The sequence below is a fragment of the Hylaeus anthracinus genome, unplaced genomic scaffold (genome assembly GCF_026225885.1).
Source record: "Hylaeus anthracinus isolate JK02 unplaced genomic scaffold, UHH_iyHylAnth1.0_haploid 2, whole genome shotgun sequence".
In the NCBI taxonomy this organism is placed as follows: Eukaryota; Metazoa; Arthropoda; class Insecta; order Hymenoptera; family Colletidae; genus Hylaeus; species Hylaeus anthracinus.
The window spans coordinates 6,349,873-6,371,333 of record NW_026534838.1 but is presented as its reverse complement, the minus strand read 5'-3'; the positions used below and the strand labels follow the sequence as shown (position 1 = coordinate 6,371,333).

Below are 21,461 nucleotides of genomic sequence, written 5' to 3'. Positions count from 1 at the left end.
GAATTGTTAGGCAACACCATCTTTTACCTGTTTTTCTTAGCTTCCGCAGATTCTGTGTCGTTATTCTGCACGAATATAACGCTACCATTTTACTTTTCCAATCCGCGAGAGTTCTAACAGAACCGACCTGCATGGAATGAGACCATAGCTGTAGGTTTTCGTTTCCACCGTGTCGAGAGTGACACCGCGAACTAAATATTTACAGAAGCCTGGCATAAGCAGAGATTCGCTCGGAAACAATACAGTCTTGGTGTGTTCCAAGAAGCGAGCATAGGTAGGCCGTATGCTACGCGCCACGTGGAGTCGGTACGCGTTTTTAATGATTGGAGCCAATTCTGATTGTATCGATCATAGATTCGTCTATCTTCCCAGTCTATTCAATTGGAATCGGTAGAAGTGCGATATGGAAAAGATGTGCGAAATAAATAATCTGTGGGAGCTTGTGTACGTTACATTCTGCCTTTGTTTTAGTATTATTAACTATTATGGTATTAGTATTATTACTGTATTTAGTATTATTAAATATTCACTGCATTTTATTAGGTTGTCCTAAGACTTTTACAAACCCAGGGTCATGAATTTGCCCAAAAGAAAGGAAAAGATTATAACAAAATGAACGATATATTATAGAGTATATATATTTCCTTGTCTAAGAAAAATCGCTGTTTATTTGTGCGTTAAAAACCGAATGCACCGTTTGGCCAACCTAATAGTTTCATATATGTTGAACCTTTCAACCTGACCTTTTCCTGTTGATATTTTACTCATTTTTCTTTTGAAAATTGTGTTAAAGTAGAGGTAGCCATATATCGAAGCCTGTAGCTGAACCTGAATGTAGTCAGAAATATTCACTGGGTCTATATGTTTCACTAAGTCGAAAGGGTTAGGTCTGGGTTAGGTCTCAGACTCTGTTTCAGACAAAGCTGATCAATCCAATATTTTGGAGTCTAATTTCAGGATAATTTACCATATCTTCTCCCAAGGAGGAATAATCTCTACTATTCAGGGATGATCATAGTCCTTCTATACCTTGAGTATAGAATACCTGTACTGCAGCTACAACCAATCATAGCTGCATCCCCTGAAGGACTACCATCATTGAAAATTGATTTTTTTAGTCAAAAACCCCTTCGTTAACTAACTTAAATGCATCACTAACTCAGATACGTATACTTAACTCGAAAGCAGAGTAAAAGCACGAGTTTCGGAATATCTTCGATTGCCAAGGATCTACTCATACCCTTCCCTGTTTGGTATCACCGAATACCAAGAACTCGAAACCTGTCTCTCGAGAAGATTCGCACCCGTTTCTATTCGTCGAGTGCATCGACATCGCGACAGGGCGTAGAACTGAAATGACCCAAAGCGATTCCGCCTACATCTTCAGACATTACCTCTGCTGATCGATACGTAGGTAGTTCCTCTCCGTGGGCAGAGGGACGCGTACGGTAACATCCCGACAGTAGCTCGCATCTCAAGGAGCAGAAAAAAAAGAAGAGAAAGAAAGGACGGAGGAAGAAGAGGGAGGAAAAAGGGGATTCCGCGAGTCTGCGGTAATCGCGCTCGCTCGCGAAGACTCTTCTCTCCTCACTGCTTGTTCCCTCTTCGGCCCCTTTTTTTACCTTCCTAACCCCCCACGGGAAGCCCGAACGGAGTAGAAGGGGCACAGGCTAGAGAGGGGAACCCCGTGAATCGGCGGTGAATACCGAGTGGGCGGATGGCACGGCTAGAAACAGCGAGCGTTGCGCGCGCACTTCGATGTGTGAACGGCTAGGAGCCACGCACACCAGGAACTACCCTGGTGTACCCTTTACGAGCACCTCCGCGGGCATGCGTCTCGCTGGATTCCGCGTACACCCCCGGCCATAAGTATTAGAACAGGTATCTTTAAGGAAAACGTGATGTCTGACGCAGATTGCAGGCGACGGGGCGATTTCTCTCCGGCGGTTGGCCTTAACAATAAAATTATCGACGCCGATGTATTATATGTATTATAAATGCTATTAGAAATATTTTTCGGGGTAATATTTACGGGAGGACTACGTGTATCTTGACTGCATTTATTTGGGGATGAAGTTTCCGTCAAGTGGATTATTTATTTAGATATTTTGGTTGTATGAGGGATGGAATTGGAGGAAAAGTTACACAGGAAGGTGATGGAGGCGTATTGGAAACGAAGTAGATCGAAATAGGGCGAAATGTTACTTCTAGCACAAAGGGATGTCAGGAAAGGATAGAGGCGAAGTCCTTCAGAAGAGAGGCGAAGTCTTAGGATATCGGCTGTCTTGAATAAAAATGTTTCTTCATAAGAATCTCAGGAAAATACAGCAAAATACAGCAAGTACATTGCAGAATAAACCAGGAAAATAGACAAGAATACTGCAACATACAGGTACTTCAGCAAAACAGGGTATTACACTGCAAAATACAGCAAAACATAGCAAAATACAAAATTCATTATAGAGTATACCAGCAACGTAGACAATACTACTGCAAAAGACACTACTTTAGCAATCTCAGGAAAATACAGCAAAGTACAGTAAAATACAAAGTACATTGCAGAATAAACCAGCAAAATAGACAATACTACTGCAAAATACAGCCTATTCCAGCACCATAGAGCATAATACAAGATATACTATCATACTTAATAACACCACTTAATTAATTCCACCTTAAATAATTCACAATACAACTCAAAAATCAAGAATATCCATCGCATCTTGCTTCGGATACCCGTGACCTTATCTCGAGTTCCTTCGATTCCCTACCAAGCTCCTCCTGCAAACCAAAAAGCACCCCTTCCTACACCTAGCACAAGGGTGCATCAAAGGAACCTCCAGAAGAGAGAAGTCCTAGAGAGAAGTCCTAGTCTCCCGAATGAGAACTGATAGTTCTAGGTTCGCTGCGGTTAGATTTTCCCCAGCTACGAACCTCGACTCTTATATTACCGAGGCAACGCCAAGAATAAGAAACGTCCCCTTCCCGTAACCGGGTTGGGGTTAACGAGCGCGGAAGGTGGAGGTCGAAGCTCGACGGAGACGTTAAAGAAGTCGTGTATGTATACGAACGAACAGTCGAGAGGTAGAAACGAGGATGTAACGAAGAAAGGAAGGGCGAAGTCACGTTTGCGAGCTGTGACATGATCTCGGACGTCCCTTATCCCCCGATGTCTGGCATCCAAACGAGCGCGCGGTCGAGCAAAAATCACCGTGGGAGGACGTAAAATCGAAACTATGTTTCTTTTACAACCATCGCGGAATAATACATGTCGTAAAGTGGTGGTTTCTTGGGGAGTGAGAGAGGAATCGAGCGACCATGCTCTCGCGGCAGGGGCGCGAACATCACTCGCGATGCAAGTTTAATTAAAACACTTGGATGGGATTAAAACTCGCGAACGGTTTTTAAAACGAGCGAAATTAATCTCTAATCGCCTCGCCGCGATGCGATAAGAGGTATGGTTTCCGAGTTCTCGAATAGTCGAGGGTGAATTCCGTTCGGAAAAACTTTGGGGAGTCTTAGTCACTTATGTGGAAATCATAAAATCTTAGTACCAACAAATAAATGACTAAGACTGCAGACATTTTTCTGAACGAAATACAGTACTTTTCTGTATAGAAATGCACATCTGTTAATGGAATATGGAAATCAGCCTTAGTGCCAAAAAATAAGTAACTAAGACTCCCCAAATTTTTCTGAATTCAGAAAAGTATTATATTTCGTTCGGAAAAATTTCCGGAGTCTCAGTCACTTATTTTTTGGCACTAAGACATTTTGATTTCCCTATTCCGTTAACAGATGTAACCTGAAATTTGAATAAATAAACACACGAAGTTTAACGAACCCAGAGCGAACAGTGTTAATTATTCAGTATTAATAATATTTAAGAGAGTCAGGAACTGTTTTTCATGGAAGCCTTTCGATTTTCATATCTCCTCAATAAATCTATATTTCACCCCACAAAAAAATACACACCTCCTTCAAATATGTACAAATAATCCTTCAAACTTTCGCAAAGAATAATGAACAGTGTTACAGAAAAAAATTCCGAAAAAACTCTCTTTCCACCATTCTACACCGGGAAAACCCCAGAAGACCTTCTTGAAACGAAAACGTTTCTCGCTCGAGAGCGATATAAAAAGAGCACGGAGTATTATTAAATGAAATAATGCACGGTAGGAGAATCACGCGAGCGTGCTTAAAAACTTCTCGCCCTCATACGTAACCCCGCGATGGAAATCGCGAACGCGTCGAGAAGCGTTCTCGAGCGTGAGATCGGGCATGTTGGCAATTATTTAAGGAGTTTCGGCCCTCTCAGCCCGTGAACCCCGACTTCATTAAGACACTAATTACCGGCGCGCATACGTGCGCATGTAAGGTGGGTTCGTATGTAGGACGTAAAATCAGCCAGCGACGTACTAACTCGTACGAAACTTCCGACGTTGTACCATTTCTTGCAACGTACAGCGACGGTGCTGGCAGCGTTGGCACGCCCCAGACATCTATTTACAATGTTGCGCGTCTCGGTTACGCTGTTAGATCTAACTTGATTCAGCTTCCCTACACGAAGACTGCCTTTGGTTAATCCGCACGTTAGAATCGACTCCGAACTACGACCCAGTGGAGATTCTCGAAGAGTTGGCCGAAATATTTTAAATGAAAGTTGTGGATCAGAATGTAGTAGATTGGAATCTTGCGATAAGGTTATTATTTTGTGGAATGGCGGAAAGGCAATAAAAGTTCGGAGTTTTTACGCTGCATAATTACATTTTTTGATACTTTGGTGCCACGATGAATTTATTACGCGTAAGAGTCTTCTCGAAAGAATAGTCTCGAGAAAAGCAAACTGTAAAAAAGCTTCATCGCGGAGAATTTTTGCTCCTGTAATTAGTACCAAAGAATAGCTTCTACTATTCATGAAAATTCATGAGTTCTACTATTTATTTTAAGCAGTAGTGGAAGATTACCATTACGCATCAATTTAGACTTGTAACTCTTCCTCTTCATCAAGTCGGATTAAATTAAAGAAAAATACTGTCAACAGCTCCTCGAGAAGAACAGTTTTGATTAAATATCAGAAGGTAGATGTCTGTTCATGGGCATTTAAAAAAGTTTCCATTTTCCTGTTTCTAGACATTATGCAGTGCAATAAAAATATAAATTTGTATGTATCCAAAAGGATTAATTTACAATTAATTATTCTTTAAAGCTATCCCTTATTTGTACACTGTAAGTTTCTAATAAAATTTATGTAATATTTATGAACTGTCAACAGCTCCACGAGAGGAATATTTCTGATTAAATATTAAAAAGTCTTTCCATAGGATTCAAAAAAGTTTCTATTTTCGCAGTGCAATCAAAACATAAATTTTCATGTATCCAAAGCATTAATGTACAACTAATTAATCTTCAAAGCCATCTTCTACTCGTACACCGTAATTTTCCAATAATATACTATTTACAAACTCTCAGTAGCTCCTCCAGAGTAATATTTCTGCTTAAATATCAGAAACTCTTTCCTCATCACTTAAAAAACTTTCCATTTTCGCGTTGCAATAAAAATATAAATCTCCACGTATCCGAAGCATTAATTTCCAATTAATTACTCCTTAAAACTACCCCGTGTGTACCGTATAATTTTCCACTAAAAAAAAAAAACTACTCCCAGAAGCGATCTCCATCGTTATTCTTCCTTTAACTCTTCCCTTTCACCCGGTTCGGGAAACGGCGATCGCGAAAGAACGCGAATGATTTGTTTCGGGGGTTGGTTAATTGGCAGTGGTCAAGCAGACGTAATTGAAGAGAGAGGACGGGCGAGCACGTGGTGTTTCGGCGCGAGAGCCTGCGTTTCCCACGCGCGGTGGATGACAGGGGTGTACACGGCCGGCCGATCGGTGGGTAGAAGGGTTGTTTAGAGCGAGCGAACGAGAGGAAGACAGACGACGAAAGGGGTGGAGAGGCAACCACCGGGTAGGGGATGAAAAGCACGTGGCTAGCGAGCGACGCGCGCCTCTCCGCCACGGCTGGCTGTATATCCATCGAGCTTTCCACCCCCAGCATCCCCCCCACTTGTTGTGCTCAACCGTGTTGTGTTGCTATGTTGCCTTGTGTATCGAGAAAGTTCAACGCCGGCTAGACGATGTTTCCCAGCCGCGGGATCGGAATCAACAGGCTTCACCTCCCGGCGCATCCCTCTCGCCCCGATCGAAGAGCCGAAAACTTTTTCAACAAGATTAAAATTTCATGATACGCCGCTCTGCCCTCCGCAAGTCCCGGGAATAGAATCTCGATCGCGGCGCGGAGAGAAAGAACCGCCGGGACTCGACAAATCTCATTTAGAAATTTACCAACGCCGCACCAACTTTCTTTCCGATTACGTTTGGGACGTTGCTTCGGGAAATCGACATTTTTTTTTCGTTCCTTCCTTTTAATTCTTTTTTTTTCTTCTTTTTTTCCGCGCAGATTCTGGAACGACGGACGGTTCGATTCGAAAAATGTTTCAGGAAGAGGCGGAGGAAATGCACGTTTTTCGACGAGTACCCGCGGCCCTCCGCGGCAACTGGGGCGGGAATAGAAATTAAATTTTTTCGTTCGAGAAATGCAATTCGAGAGAGTTACACGGGTCGAACTTTGTTCCGACGACGCCCGGTGATTTTCGAGCCGGCGAGTTCGTTCATTATCGAAAGGGTAACGCACGGAGATGCCGAGTTCTTCAAGGGGATGTATGATTATTGAACGGCCGGTTCTCGGTCGAATTTTAAGGGCGGCAACCCTAAAGGGAATATCCCCCGTCGCTCGTTCGCGCCTAACCTTCGCAATTTTTAGCAGAGGTTCGCTTGTCTCTAAAGGATTTTGTTTAAACTGGAATTTTGCACTTGGTAAATATAGTTAGTTTCAAAAATATTCATACCCTTTATTTCTCTCGAAGAAACTTGTTAAAATTCAATGATAGTTCTGATGTTTCAATTTATTCACGTAAATAATGAAACGTTTATCATTTTGGAAATTTCAAACCTATCTATTTTAATAAATTCATTTTAAATGTAGCTTCGAGTATGGTGCACCAAAAGTGCATATAAATCACATTCTATCCAATAAGCAATCTTCGAGGAAGAAAATTAATTTTCTACAACTCTAATCACAATAATAACTCATTCGCGTTTTATATATACTTTTCTCTGTAAGTACCTAAAATGTCTACCGAATAAACAATTACAATTCCGACGAAGAAAATTCATTTTCTACTGCTCCAATAAAAATAAATATTCTTCACGTACACTTTACATATGTCTCTTTTAAAGAAAAAATTCATTCTCTATTGCTCGAATAAAAATAAACATTCTTCACGTATATAATACTTTACATACGTCTCTCTTCAAGAAAATAATTCATTTTTCATTGCTCCAATAAAAATATTTTTCTTCAAGAAAAAAATTCATCTTCTACTTTCTCCTAAGAATAACTACTCCAAATACTACTCGCAAGAAACACTACTCATCCCCCAAATACATTTTCCCTCGAAATCTTCACTTTTCCCCCCTTCCCTTTTCAGATCTTTAAAGTAACGTTGTAGGTCCGCGGAGGGTTGCATTTTTCAATGTCTTCGGAGATTAGGTGACGACGAGGCGATATTTGACGAAACCCCCCACCCTTGGAAACCGTAGTCCACTATTCCGAGGTGAATGGCGGATTTGTGGATACGAGTGACTGCCTCGAAGGGAACATCCCCCAGGATCTTTAACTCGGCGGTCCTTCAGGACCCGGCGACCCACTTGGTATGCAAGAAGTATAGCCATTCATCTCCCGATCTCCGGCAAAGTCCCGACCTCCGGATATAAATTAGCTTTTGTTTAGCATTCAATGCGAGCCGCCTTTTCCACCAACGCTGCCTTGTTCCCTCCTCCTCCTCCTCCTCCCGCCCCCGATCCACGGTTAGACACCCACCTGCTCGACCCCCCGGAGCCACCCCAGCAATCCGCTGCAATTAATGTAGCCACTACCTGCCTCTCGGTCGAGCCAATTAAACATTCGCGATTGCCATGAAAAGGAATCGCCCCGACGTTAAAAGGGAATTAAATTCCCCGGGGCGGTGGCGGGCTCAAGTCCGACGTGAAAATCCGTTTTCGGTAGCTATCGAGTACCCCTGAGGGAGACCGGGGGTCATCGATATGTTGAATAGCTTTTTAATTGTTACAAAATCGCTGTTTCCGTGCGCCGCGCGGCCGGATAATAAATTACATGCGCGAATTTCCGCGAAAGTTTTGCGCCCGATTCGTTGAAACAGGATAAAAAGAGACGGCTCGGTTCCGCAAGACACTCGATCGTAGCCGAAAAAGGGAACGAACGAATCAAGAGTCGAACAATTTCTGGTGAAAACATGTTCGATATCTGGGGTTCCTTTCGGTTGGACTCGATGCTATCGATATGTTTATGTATTATATTTGTGAAATTAATTTAGGATTTTGTTTTTTAGTAAATAAATTTTAATAGTTGTATATCTGGTAGCATAATCGTGGTGCACGTATGAATATAAATATATAAATTGAATCTATTTTATACTACTCGTATTTTAATGAAAAGAAGAACAGAATTCTGAAGCTCAATAAACTAAATAAATTTTAGTAATTGTATATCTGGTAACATAGTCGTGGTGGATATATGCATTATAAATATATAAATTGGATCTATTCAGACTTCTGAAGCCGCTCGTGGAAAACTCTTTAATTTAAAAGGAGAATTACACTTTGAATAATTAATCTTGAAACCGTCTCCCGCACCCTATTAAACAATTAAATCTTCAACATTCTAGTACTTAATATCTAAACTAAAACATTTTTCCTAAATTATAATTGCTATTGCGTTTATTAATCCTATTTTTTTTTAAACGCAGGTCCGACTACTCCAAACTCCGTGGAAGTTTCCCAAGAAATCGAGGCTGATCCCGTCAAGTCGCCAGGACGGAATGATAAAGTGTACAGCGGAAAAACCGGTGAAAAATTTCGGGTAGATAAGCGGGGCCACGGAGTAGCTTCGCACGTGAGGTACATTGTCCGTCGCCGAATCTAGGAGGTTTAATCTATCATTGCGGAGCCAACGGGTGGAACAACGTCGGGAGGGGGGGGGGGGGTAGAGAAGCCACGGTAACTAGCGGGAATAATTAATAAATGCGGGAATGCATTAGTATGCGCGGCGTGGTGTGAGTTCGTGCGGACCCGAAAGTCGGATGAATACGGAGACACCGGGGGCTCCGGGAGTCAGGAATTATAAAATAATAAAGAGAAAATTACGTAATGTGAGGATCAGATGAGAATTAGAGGACAATGAAGACGGGGTAAACCACCGCCGTCTAAGGGGTTCACCTAACGGCGGACAGAGAGGCGGGGAGGGGAACCGTTGGAAGGGAAAACGGAGGTCGAGGACCAGACGTCTTAATGTCTGAATCGTCGAGAACTCGTCCCCTGCGCATGACTATCTCCACGACCTCGCATCTTTCCGATAAGAAACTCCGCTCCTGCGGATAAATCCTTTCGTTTCCGAGGTATTTTATTTTAGGGGGTGTTCGAGTGTAGAGCTTTCGAAAAACGTATTTTATCGAGCGCATCTCTATGTGTAGATATATTTAAAAATATTACACACCTGCCAAAGGATTTTATTATATGGAAAATGAACAAAATCAGAGACAGCTGAAGTCGGACTCCACTCCTGCGGATAAATCCTTTCGTTTCCGAGGTATTTTATTTTAGGAGGTGTTCGAGTGTAGAGCTTTCGAGAAATGTGTTTCACCGAGGACATCTCTATGTGTACATATATTTAAAACTACTACACATCTGCCAAAGGATTTTATTATATGGAGAATTCACGAAATTAGAGACAGCTGAAGTAGTTCTTCTTTGATTTCACATATGTACAATTGTAATTTTTAAATTTTATAAATCTGTGAAAACGTGAGAAAACTGAACCTATCATTATTTCTGTCATGCCTCTCTGTATGTCTACTAAATTAAAAATAAATGAATCTACATAACGAGCATTTTCACACTCCGAGAGAAAACAAATAACGAAGGTCCTGAAAGCGTTCTGCTGACTTTTCGAGTTCTAATCCGACCCAGCATCCAATGACCAAACAAGCCAATTGTATATTTACCCTTAAAGAATCCTTGGGTCCTATTATTTTTCTTCTACGAGTGAAAACGAACGAAAGCAAGGATAATTTCCTTAGCAGGAAGGGTGTCCACGAGATTCATCGGAACGGAGCGCGATCTCGTCGGGGCGCTAATCGGGAATTCTAATTAGTAGTCAGACGACGTACACCCGCTGCGATTTTGTAAATGGTAACAATGTTATGTAATTAGGTAAAAAGTTCTGTAATCAAGAAGTAGATCTTCTGCGAGTCTCTCGCCGTACCATCGCGCTCTGATCCTCCCACCCTCATTCGTATTAAAATAGTCTCGCTAGGAAAGCGTGCGTTGCGCCCTGCATATCTTAAAACCCAGGGGTTGCCCGGAGGGACCCAAGATCCACCACCCCTACGGCGCCTTTACATCCAGTTCTGATTTTTCTCGCGATTCATATTGCCGAGGACTCGCGCGAGGCTCGGATTACCGTCCCGGAGAATCGTTGCGTTTCGTCCCCTTTTAAATTTCACCGATATTGCTCCACGACCACTGGAAAATATTCCTTTCGACCCTTATTCGCTCTCTGCTAAAGCGGCGATTTTGTCACAGTCGCGATGGAAAATATTCTTTGGCGAGAGAAGAGTTATTACGAAACAGTTGACACGTTTCTGAAAAGAGTCTAGCGAGATAAAGATAGGCAATCGACCCGCAATTTTCATTGCTATTATAAGCCGTGCAATGCTTTTGACCTAAAACCTAATCGTACAAAGTTTCAGACCGTTACCTCCTTGTTTAAGGGTAATACGAGGGCAAACATCCTTAGATTTATTATTTTCTTCTCGGTTACTATTTCAGATATTTAAATTCTGCAAAACGAAAATATTCGTACTTATAAACTACATCTCATATATCTTTTCAGGGTATTGTTTTAATTATTAAGGGTGGAAAATAAATAATTTATTGTTTATTTTCCCTGTGAGTACCTACCAAAATAGTCAGGAATGATTATCGGTTATTCACCTGACACATGTAAAAGTTTCAGAACGATCGGAGTCCAGGAACATGGTTAAATAATTAAAAAGAAACAAAAATCCCATGCGTTACGCCCCGTGCGATGAGCTGAAGGAGAACGAGACAGTGTATATCAGACACACTACGCGTATCGTTACAGCTATGCATACGACAGGGTGGCAATCAGTTTCGACGATTTTATAATTGATATCATAAAATTTTCCTTAAAAATATTCTGTTTATTATTTCTTAAACGATACCTAGACATTGTTTACAAACACGCGTCGCTCGATGGATCGTAACTTAGTTGTAAATAATTAAAAAGAAACAAAAAGTCCCATGCGTTGCGCTCCGTGCAGTGAGCTGAAGAAGAATGAGACAACGTATGTCAGACACACGTATCGTTACAGCTATATAAAGTCCTGCCAGCCATTTCTGGGTGACGTGGCGATCAACGTGCTAAAAAACACGATGCATCTATCTATCTGTATCCCTAGATTCCCTTTGAGGAAAATTCTGTAATTTCCACGGGAAAACATTTTTTCCGAAACAACCGATTCGATTACTTCGCTAACCTGCCTATTCGATGTTTAATGGAGAACGGGATCGAACGAGCGCCAGGTAATATTTGCACGTGCACAATCGGCATGAGTCTTCTCGATATCATCGTACCAGGGATCATTCGCGAGGCAAAAAACGAGCCGAAACTGTTGACGTCAGTGTTTCCACAAGCACAGTCGTCGGCTCGATGATCTCATGGCCTGTGTATACCAGCCGACTATCTATATACCTTTCCTACTATATGCCTATAGTCGTCGGGTCTGCGCAGCGCCTTTTTCGCGTGTGTTCCAATGCACGTAAGCGTGCGTATTGTGGAATCGCGGGACAACTCGTAGTCGACACGTGTGCGTTTGTCAGCTTCTTAGAAAGCCGCGAATAGGCGTTCGTTGCATGCATAATTTCCCGTACACGAGCACTCGATTCACGGGCGAATTAGCGCTAGTTACGTCGAGAAAGTTAACGATTCTTTTCTTTTTACGTGCGAGCTCGTTATTTCGTGGTAGGTTTAATAAATGTTTGTTTAATAAATTGGTGTATTCGAAGGTAGGCTTGACGCAAAATATTTGTGTGTAATAAATAGACTGCGGATCTTTATGCAAAATAAAATCTTCGCGATTTGTGTATACAAAAATTGAACCTAAATAGGAATTTATTTTATTCTGCAAATATTATAACGTGAACTTTCAATCGTTTTTATATTCTTGCATATTGTTTGCATTTTGTAGGTTCTTGGGCATTCTCTTCTCTAATAACTCTTCCTGAGTAATAGCAGGTCGGCGAATACAATTACCGGTAGAATTGAATTAAAATTAATTGGGGAAATTCGGGAAGAGTAATTCTGATCTCTGATAGATGAAACTTTTAAATAATGAAAGGTAAGAATTTTTGAAGCGTTCTTTGTTGAAGAAATTGTAGGTACTTTGCATTGAACGAATAAAATTGCATTCAAGTCAAAGGGAAAAATTGAAAAAAGGCCAAATCCTTGCGTAAATGAAATTTTCTAGAAATGACAGATAAATAACATTTGATGTGTTCTTTATCGAAGAAATTGTAGGTACTTTGCATTGAACGAATAAAATTGCATTCAAGTCAAAGGGAAAAATTGAAAAAAGGCCAAATCCTTGCGTAAATGAAACTTTCAAGAAATGATAGATAAATAACATTTGATGTGCTCCTTGCTTAAATCCTTGCGTAAATGAAACATTCAACATTTGGCGTGTCTTATACCGAATAAAAATCACCATTTCTAAACATAAACTAAAATTAACATTCCATAACGCCCAAACAGAAATCGAATAACCCGAACCATTTTCTACCATTTCAAACCCAGCCTACACCAACCAACAATTCAATGACTCTATCACAGTGCATATCCGTGCACCGCGATGTATCTTCAATGAATACAGTTTCTTCCGCGATTATCCTTTCTCTTTTCCTTTCTTTCTCTTTCCAAAGCGTCATTCCGTTAACTGACTGAAGTCCCCGACATATCGACAGAGTGTTTTACATACCGACACACTCGTAGCGGCGGTAAAATATTTTCGAGGGCAAAGTTTGCAACTGCGGATAGAAAATAAATTACACGTATCGTTGATCGCGGTCGTAACGGGCAGCTTTAAACAGCCCATACGTTGCGTGCAACGATACGTGTGTATTTCTCGCGCGGTATTGGCCGGCGTACTGACACGCCGAGACGAAACGATTTCAATAAACAAGCTTGATACACACGTACATACGTGCGAAGTGGCACGAATGGTTTTTTCCTAGAGCCGGCTACGTGCGTGGGCGGCATCGACTTTGCTTCCCTATCGCACGTAAAAGCCAAGATAAACATTATTTATTTTTTTTTTTTTCTATCGTTACCTCTCTCTTTCTCTATTTCTCTGTGCTCTCCTGTGTGTATAGGTGTGTAAACGTTGCATCGCGCGAATAAACGACGGTGAATGAAGACATTGTATCGTAATAAGGAGAACGACGTTACGGATACCGATCCGAGAAAAAATTCAATTCCGCGCGATATAGACTCGAACGCGGATGTTGCGCGGTTACGATATCCGCGCGTAAATTCACAGGTAACGTACGACGATCAGCGGTTGCGTTAAACGTCTTGGAAATCGCGTGTTGCCGTTTCGCCCCGTTGTTTCCTATCGCGCGTAATTTAGATCGCGCGTCACTCATCGTTTATTTAACCGTGGCCAGCGCGCGCATTACCTGCGTTACAATGCAACGTTTTGCGTCACACGGCTCTCGATATACGCTGGAAACGCGCGCGTTCCGTGAAATAATGATACATCGAGGGTGGCTTCGAGAACAAATAAAGAGCGAAATCAAAGCTTATCAGGAAATGGTGGTGGAGGTGTTAAAGTTATCCCGAAATTGACTGTATTGTACCATTTACCTTTTCGAGGTAAAGAGATGTTCCTATTTAACTGGAGGAAATAATTCATTCGTTTGGATAAGGAAATTCTAAGCTAGAACGTATATACTCATACTAATAGTCTTGTTCCAAGAAATAATATTTCTGCATATCAATTGGATTTATAATTACTAATTACATATACTATAATAGATGAATTAGAAGAAATAATTTATTCATTTGGCAAAACAAATTCTAAGCTATAAAGTATGTACTAATACTAATATTCTTGTTCCAAGAAATAATATTGGATTTATAATTAACAATTGCACATACTAGATCAATGAACTGTTCTGTTAGATCCCCCAATAACGTTTGGTATACCAAGGTCCACAAGATATTCAAACTCTCAAGGCAAATATTCATCAGGCACTCGACAGTAATAAATTGCGCCATACACGAACGTCACGTAAATACGAAAGTTACTCTGCCATCTTCATAAGGACTATATTCTTATATACACATCGACTCCGTGTCTTCAACACGGCGTCATTGAACTCCGCAGTGTTAATTGCGAATAACTCTTAAACAAAACACCCCGAACGAGAGAAAGAGAGAAGAAGGGATCGAAAAAAGAACTTGTCCCTAGCGCAAAGTTTTCCCTGAACCGTAGGACACGTTTCGCTCGTTAAGGGTCCGGGACGGATAAGTAACGGCGGCGCCTGGCGTCAGGCGGAGTGGTCGCTGAAGAGAGAGCGGTGGGGTTGGAATTAAATAAAAATAAAACGCGAGATAATAACGTTAGCGAAGGAACCGAGAGCCCAAGACAAATAGCCGAGGGAAAACAAAGCGTATTATAAATACCGGGTGACAGGACGAGTTGGTGGCGGGAGAGAGCGGCCGGGAGGCAGCTAGAGGGTGGTTTTCAACGGGGCGAGCCAGAAGAAGGAAGGGTAGGTCGGTGGTTGGCGACGACGACGACGACGACGACGACGTAGTAGCCGTGTCGACTCCTGAGAGAAAATGCTCCGAGGAAGCAATGCCCCCAGCATTTTTGCTACCTGCGGACACAATGAGTGGCCGGATTTCTTTTTCCGCGGTCGTTACTCACCCTCCGCGGAGGGATAGTATTCTTATCCAGGCTGGAATTACAAATTTCAGACACCGAGCCCTTGTGTCGGACAGGATTCTGACTGCGCGTTATATTCAACCCTATTTCTCTCTTTCTCTCTCTCCCGGCGTTGCTGAAGCCAAAGTGGCTTTGCTTCGCGCGTTCCTTTGCAATTGTTCCCAACCTCTTTTTCGTTTTCTTCATTTATTTTTCTCGTGCACGGACAGAGAAACGCAACGTGATGTACTTTTAACGAGTACTCACACTGGGACGAGCGTGGCCGCGCGGATTCAGCTGCCAAGGAACCGCTGATGGCTGGAACTGCTCCTTTCCCCACGAACCGTTGTCGAACGGATTCTCACCGATGTGTCCCTGAAACGATAAGACACCGTTAATACGTTGCAATGTAGGTATGATTCATGATTGATACAGTGGAATATTCATGGAGTCATTCGAAAAAATGTCGTCCTGTGAGAGCTACTTTATTTAAGAAATCGAAGTAAAAATTGTTTTTAAAATAAATTAGCAAAATGTAGGTGTGATTCATGATTGATACAATGGAATATTCATGGAGTCATTCGAAAAAGTATCGTCGTGCATGAGCTACTTTATTTAAGAAATCAAGATAAATATTATTTTTAACCAACTTCGAAAAGGAGAAGGTTACTCAATTCGACATGTATATATATATAAATCTGATTAGGATTCATGAATTTCTATAACGTTATAAAAATAAATACTACGATAAACGTTAGATTATGTAGGCATCAATTGTCTCAAAACAAAATTTGATTCTCATAGAAATGTTCATAAATATTCATGTGGCCATCAACGTGTTAAATGATGTAATAGTGCTTTAAAATATATATATATATAATTTATATATTATATATATTTTAATGTTTGTTCACCGACTACGCCGAGATGGCATTTTTTAAAAAATAAATTAGTAAAATAGGAGTACTTATTATTCAGTATTTGTATACCAAGCACCATTAAATCGTTTAACACGTTGTTGGCCACATGAATATTTATAAACATTTCTATGAGAATCAAATTTTGTTTTGAGACAATTGATGCCTACATAATCCAACGTTTATCGTAGTATTCATTTTTATAACGTTAAAGAAATTCATGAATCCTAATCAGATTCATTGTCTGTATTTATGTATAGTCCGTATTTCTTAGTATTAGTCTGTATTAGTAGAAAACGCTCAATGAAAAATAAAATTCCTATTGCCGCAAGTTACTCGAAACAGTTTCCTTAAAGAGAACCTTGTTTCAACAAAAATACAATAAATTATATCAATAAACGAAGAAAGAATCCAAAATAGTAGAAATTACTACACCTTACCAATTATCGAAAAGGAGTCGCAACCCCTGCCTGTACTCGCGGCACTCGGTTTCTTTAAAAACGAAAGCTCAGCGACTCGTTAACGCCGAAGGAAACTTTGCTAGCGAACGTTCCGCGAGAAAATATTTATTCCTCCTGCAGTGTTTTCGCCGAGCGAGTAAGGGAAGCCAGTTGCAAAGAAAAGAGTCATCGATCTTTGGAACTCCGCGGTGTAAAACTTTTTTCGATGCTGCGTGGGGCTTATTTTCGTAATATATTCCGCGGGCCACGGGTTGCCCATCCTTCCCCCCTCCCCGAACCCTCTCGAACGCCACTCTTTCTCGACTTCGCACCCCGTAAGCCTTATTTTTCTTTTACCTTTATTCCTAACCTAGAATCTTCCGACGGCAAGGTGGCACGCGCATAAATCACCCGGTATAATGAGAACACTTCGTCTTCGGGCGGCTCGCCCTCTCGGTTTCGAGACGCATCCCTTACGGGCCGACTATTATATCATTCTTTACCTTCGCCTTGGATTTCTGCTTGCCGCGATTATATTAATATTCGTTTGCACGAATACGGAATCTAAAGATCGCGCCCTCTTTTCGATACGGTCAATCGTTGTGGGGGTGGTTATTCTTTATCGCCCCGAGAAGCGGAGTTAGGGGTGGGAACGGGAGGTGCACGCTTTGCTTGTTAACTCCCGGAGTGTCGGAGTACGTTATCAGAAGGTGTTCGATTTATTTCGATTGATATACTGAATAAAAATAATAAATGTATTGGAATTAGTAAGATACGGAAATATTAGGTCATCCTATATATTCGTGCTGCAGACTGCGTCAATAATAAGAAAGACTACGGAAATTTTATAGTGACGGTATAATAGCTACGGCAGAAAAGTGGGGAAATATTGTAAAATAAGATACTATGTTTCGTATATTAATTAGAATACCTGAAGAATAATTATTCGTGAATTATTCCAAATTTTATGGGATATGTAATAAATTTGTGTATAATAGAATTCCGAGCCAAATAAATATAGATAAAAATGTGACGTACTAATGTTGGTATAAATAAATAATCTGGTCGTCACAGTCTAGATCTTACAATTAAGATACCAGTAAATCGGATTATAAGTCTTGCATGGAGCGCAGTGTACATTAATATTCGTTTGCACGACTCGAACACCTGCTTCAATATTTACGAATAAAGCTACTATTTCAGTTTCATAAGATTCGTTCGAAAATAATCATAGAATTCCTAGAAATTCACCTTGGTTATCGTGGCCTTTCGAGAACCAGCTAAAAAGGCATAAATTCATCTGTCGATTATGCAAGGAATACGCTAGCACATACACCCATATTAAAAATGGTTTCGAGACACCTATGCAATAAGAAAAGCTTGTACAAATATGTGCCTCGCTGGAGCCTCTCTTCAAGTCATAATAATTTTTTACTAATAATTACGCCAATAATTGCGAATCACCAAACTGAAGATTTTATGCATTTCTGCATGCATGTATTTCATAAAATTCTCAATCCGAGTTATTATTATTAATTCCACTGCGTTGTTTGTTTCTATTGTTGGCAAACTTCTTGTTTTCCTTAATGCGAGATTGACAGGTCAATTTTATATCAATTTCTCGAGTAATCGATTACATGAATTATCGAAGAAGCCAGCGTATTCGTTGCACGTGATGTATGCATGACGTTGCATCGTTCCGTTTCAGTCCCGGTAGCCAGACAGTTCTCGAACGAGCGATTTTACAACAGATGGATAGGTCTTGGAGGGCCTGTTAATATTTGGTCTGCTCGTTCGCCAACTCTAAATCCGCCACGTTTTTATTTTCGGAGCCGGTGAAAAATATTTATTTATTCAGTAGCCATCGCCAGTATTGAAATACATCGATAATGTATCCGAGGAGACCGCCAACGTCTGACAAAACAACTGAACTATCTTCAAAGATTGAGACATTTTGTAGTGGAATGTCTGAGGGACGTTATTTTTATTCTTTCAATGTACGAATTTGCTTTAATATCGTACATATTTTAATCCCAACAAGTATTGTAATTGTAAACAACAAATGATTAAAATTGCCTGTATAACTCGAGGCTCAAGCAAGATAGATTAAATCTCTAGAGTTCTAGCCAAATACCATGAGAACTATTAATATTATTATAAATATACTACTCTTATACTTAGAATTCATTCCTCCATCGAGTCTTCTTAAATTACTAACAATTCAGCTAAGAAAAAAAGGAATTTACCTCCGCTATCACTCTAACAGCTCCACCACGGCTGACAACCTAATAATTCGTTCGGAGTACTTCTAACGATTACCAAAAGTAAACGAATTGCTCAAATGGCCGTCCCAGCTCAGCTTGTATATACAGGAAAGTCGGCCTCGAGCGATAATGCAGCTGTGCCGATTTAATCAAATCACCCCGTCGCGGTATAATTAGCCGAATTTCTATCCTCGACTTATTGCGCAACCTTCGGAATCGCTGTCTCGAACTTGCTCCAGCTCTGCAAGTTTCTGCGTGGGTGAACCGTGCACCCCCGGGCCGACGAAGGAAAGGGACAAGGGGAACCTCGAAGGCTAACCAAATTTAGATTATAATTAGTAGTAAACCGCGAGCCGAACCGGCCCGCGGTAGATAGATGCGTAAACCGTAAATAGGAATGCAACTCGTTGCAAATTTAAGTCGGCGGAACGGATTAAGATCTATCGAGCAATTAGAGCGGTGAGTCATGGATTCCTGCATAATCGACGCGAGATCGAGGAAACTAATAATCGTTTCCCGAGAATTACCAATGTTACGCATCGCTACTGTTACGCGGATCGATATGACGTTAATCGTTTACTGCCACCGTTCACTTCGAAAGTCATTCGTTACAAATCGTTGGACGATGCTAATGGTAACAGTAATTTTACTTCACGTGACGCATGTTTCTAGGTATGTGTTATTCTAGTGGAGATCTCAGCTCACTCATTTGTAGATCATTTACAGAGCGATCTCTTTGTGGAGCTCGATGGAAAAAGAAGGCAGTAGTCACTTTGTTCTGTGGTGAAAGTAAGCGAATCAGTCAGGTCTCCTGTCTTGTGCGATTCATTTTGGAGATGTGTATGCATTGTACTTTATCGTTCTAAGATCAAATAATACGAATTTTGGCGATTTTACGTACACCACCTACTAATCAATTAAATTACCAGTTAGAACAATTGCAATCTAGTGCAAAGTTTCCCGAAGAACTTATTTTTCCCAGAAGATACAGTGGCATACTTTGTTAATTACTCACTGCCGCCATTCACATGATAAGTCATTCATTACAGACTACTGTACAATAGTAATACCAACAGTAATTTTATTTAGCATGACGCATGGTATCAATTACGCGCAAACGGAATGTATTGACTTTAGCCTACCTTCTTTCATTTAACAAGTTCAATAAACAAGCGTCACTCAGCAAGTAAAATGCAGTAAATATTACTATCAATTTTGGGATCCAAACTATGCAATTCAGCCTTTTGCCAACTAATTAAATTACCAGACAGAATAATTACAATTCAGCAGAGATGAGCAAACCCGTAGGCTTCGAATAAATCTGAAGCTTGTCTCGTTTCTTTCTCTGGAAAATGTTCAAAAGAGGAAACGAGACAAACGTATCGGCAAACTTCAGATTTATTCGAAACCTAGGGTTTTGCCCATCACTGCAATTCGGTACCAAATTTTTCCCGAAGGTAAGATATTCCTGTTAATTTTTCATCGCCACTCCCTGCCGTTGAAATTCTGGGCGCGTCCCAGTGATTATACGCGTCGTCCGGTTATCGAACGCGTTAATAACAGTCACAACTATTTTCTTACCCGGGATGAGGGTCGAGGCGTGTGAAGCGCAACGATCGATGATGTCCCTCGGTCTCGCTCTATTCCTTCGGCTAAAAAGCGTGTTTCATTGGCGCGGCGGTGTAAGGCAGAAATAAACAGTGGCGGCGGAAAATAATGAACCGGATAGCATATATAAATACGCGGAGGCTATTGAGGTACATTGTGCGCTTCATTTGCATGAGGCGGGCCGCGGTCTCGACGCGCAGCTGGACATACACGCGACAAAAGAAACGCGCAAACAAAACACGCAACGCACCGACGTACCTCGGCGTCGTCGTCGTCGTCGTCGTCGTCGTCGTCGTCGTGTCGCGTCGCACACAACGTTCCACCGGTGGAACGTTTGCACGTTGTGTCGTCCATTGTGCCCACCGAGATGCAACCAGCTTGGAAATAAACAAACGTCTGTGACGAGCAACGTCGACGCCCGTCACGCTCCGTGTCCCACATATCTTGTTTTCGATACGAGACCGTATAATTGCCACGGCGAACACTTTCCGCGGCAAGAAATTCGTTTGCCACGTGGGCGGCGAATTAATCAGCGAGCGCAAACAATCCCAATTTCAATGATTCATCGATAGCGCTCACGGACACCGGATGCGAACGACTATCGACGTTTATATGATGCTCGAGATTCATCGTCGGTTCGATTGCCTCGGCTTGCTTATCTCCCGGAGAGCCGCTTCGATTGTTTCGAATTTATTCAATTGTTTTTGCACTCTTCGAGTTTAACTGATAGCTCTTTAACCGCTTGAGGGGGAAATTACTTTATTATGAGTAAACGAAAATTCGAATTAATGTTTATCCGTGACACCTATCAATCTCGTGGCGATTGTTATCGTACAGTGTCGTTGGAAAATTTCATTCTAAATATTTCGCTAATTATTTAGAAGTATGCCCTCCTCACCGATTTCGATGACCTTGAAATATGTTGTCAAGGGCGCTCGGCCTTAAGGGTCGCACAGATTATCCTGACGTGACGTGACGTGACGTGACGTGACGTGTTGTGTTCCCACGTCAGGCACCGTGGGCTGACGTCAGGCATGAGAAGTTGTCAGAAATAATGAATCCTTCGATAATTCTGAGTTTA

The 21,461-nt window shown here is 41.4% G+C and overlaps 1 protein-coding gene across 1 annotated transcript in view; it reads right to left on the bottom strand.

The window, feature by feature from the left end:
- The window catches only part of LOC128892998 (forkhead box protein P2-like), a 371,825-nt gene that overhangs the window by 180,201 nt on the left and 170,163 nt on the right, over positions 1-21,461 (bottom strand). Inside the window, exon 3 of the mRNA XM_054153696.1 lies at positions 15,419-15,526. Coding sequence (XP_054009671.1) covers positions 15,419-15,526 — 108 coding nt within the window. The remainder of the gene's footprint in view (positions 1-15,418; positions 15,527-21,461) is intronic.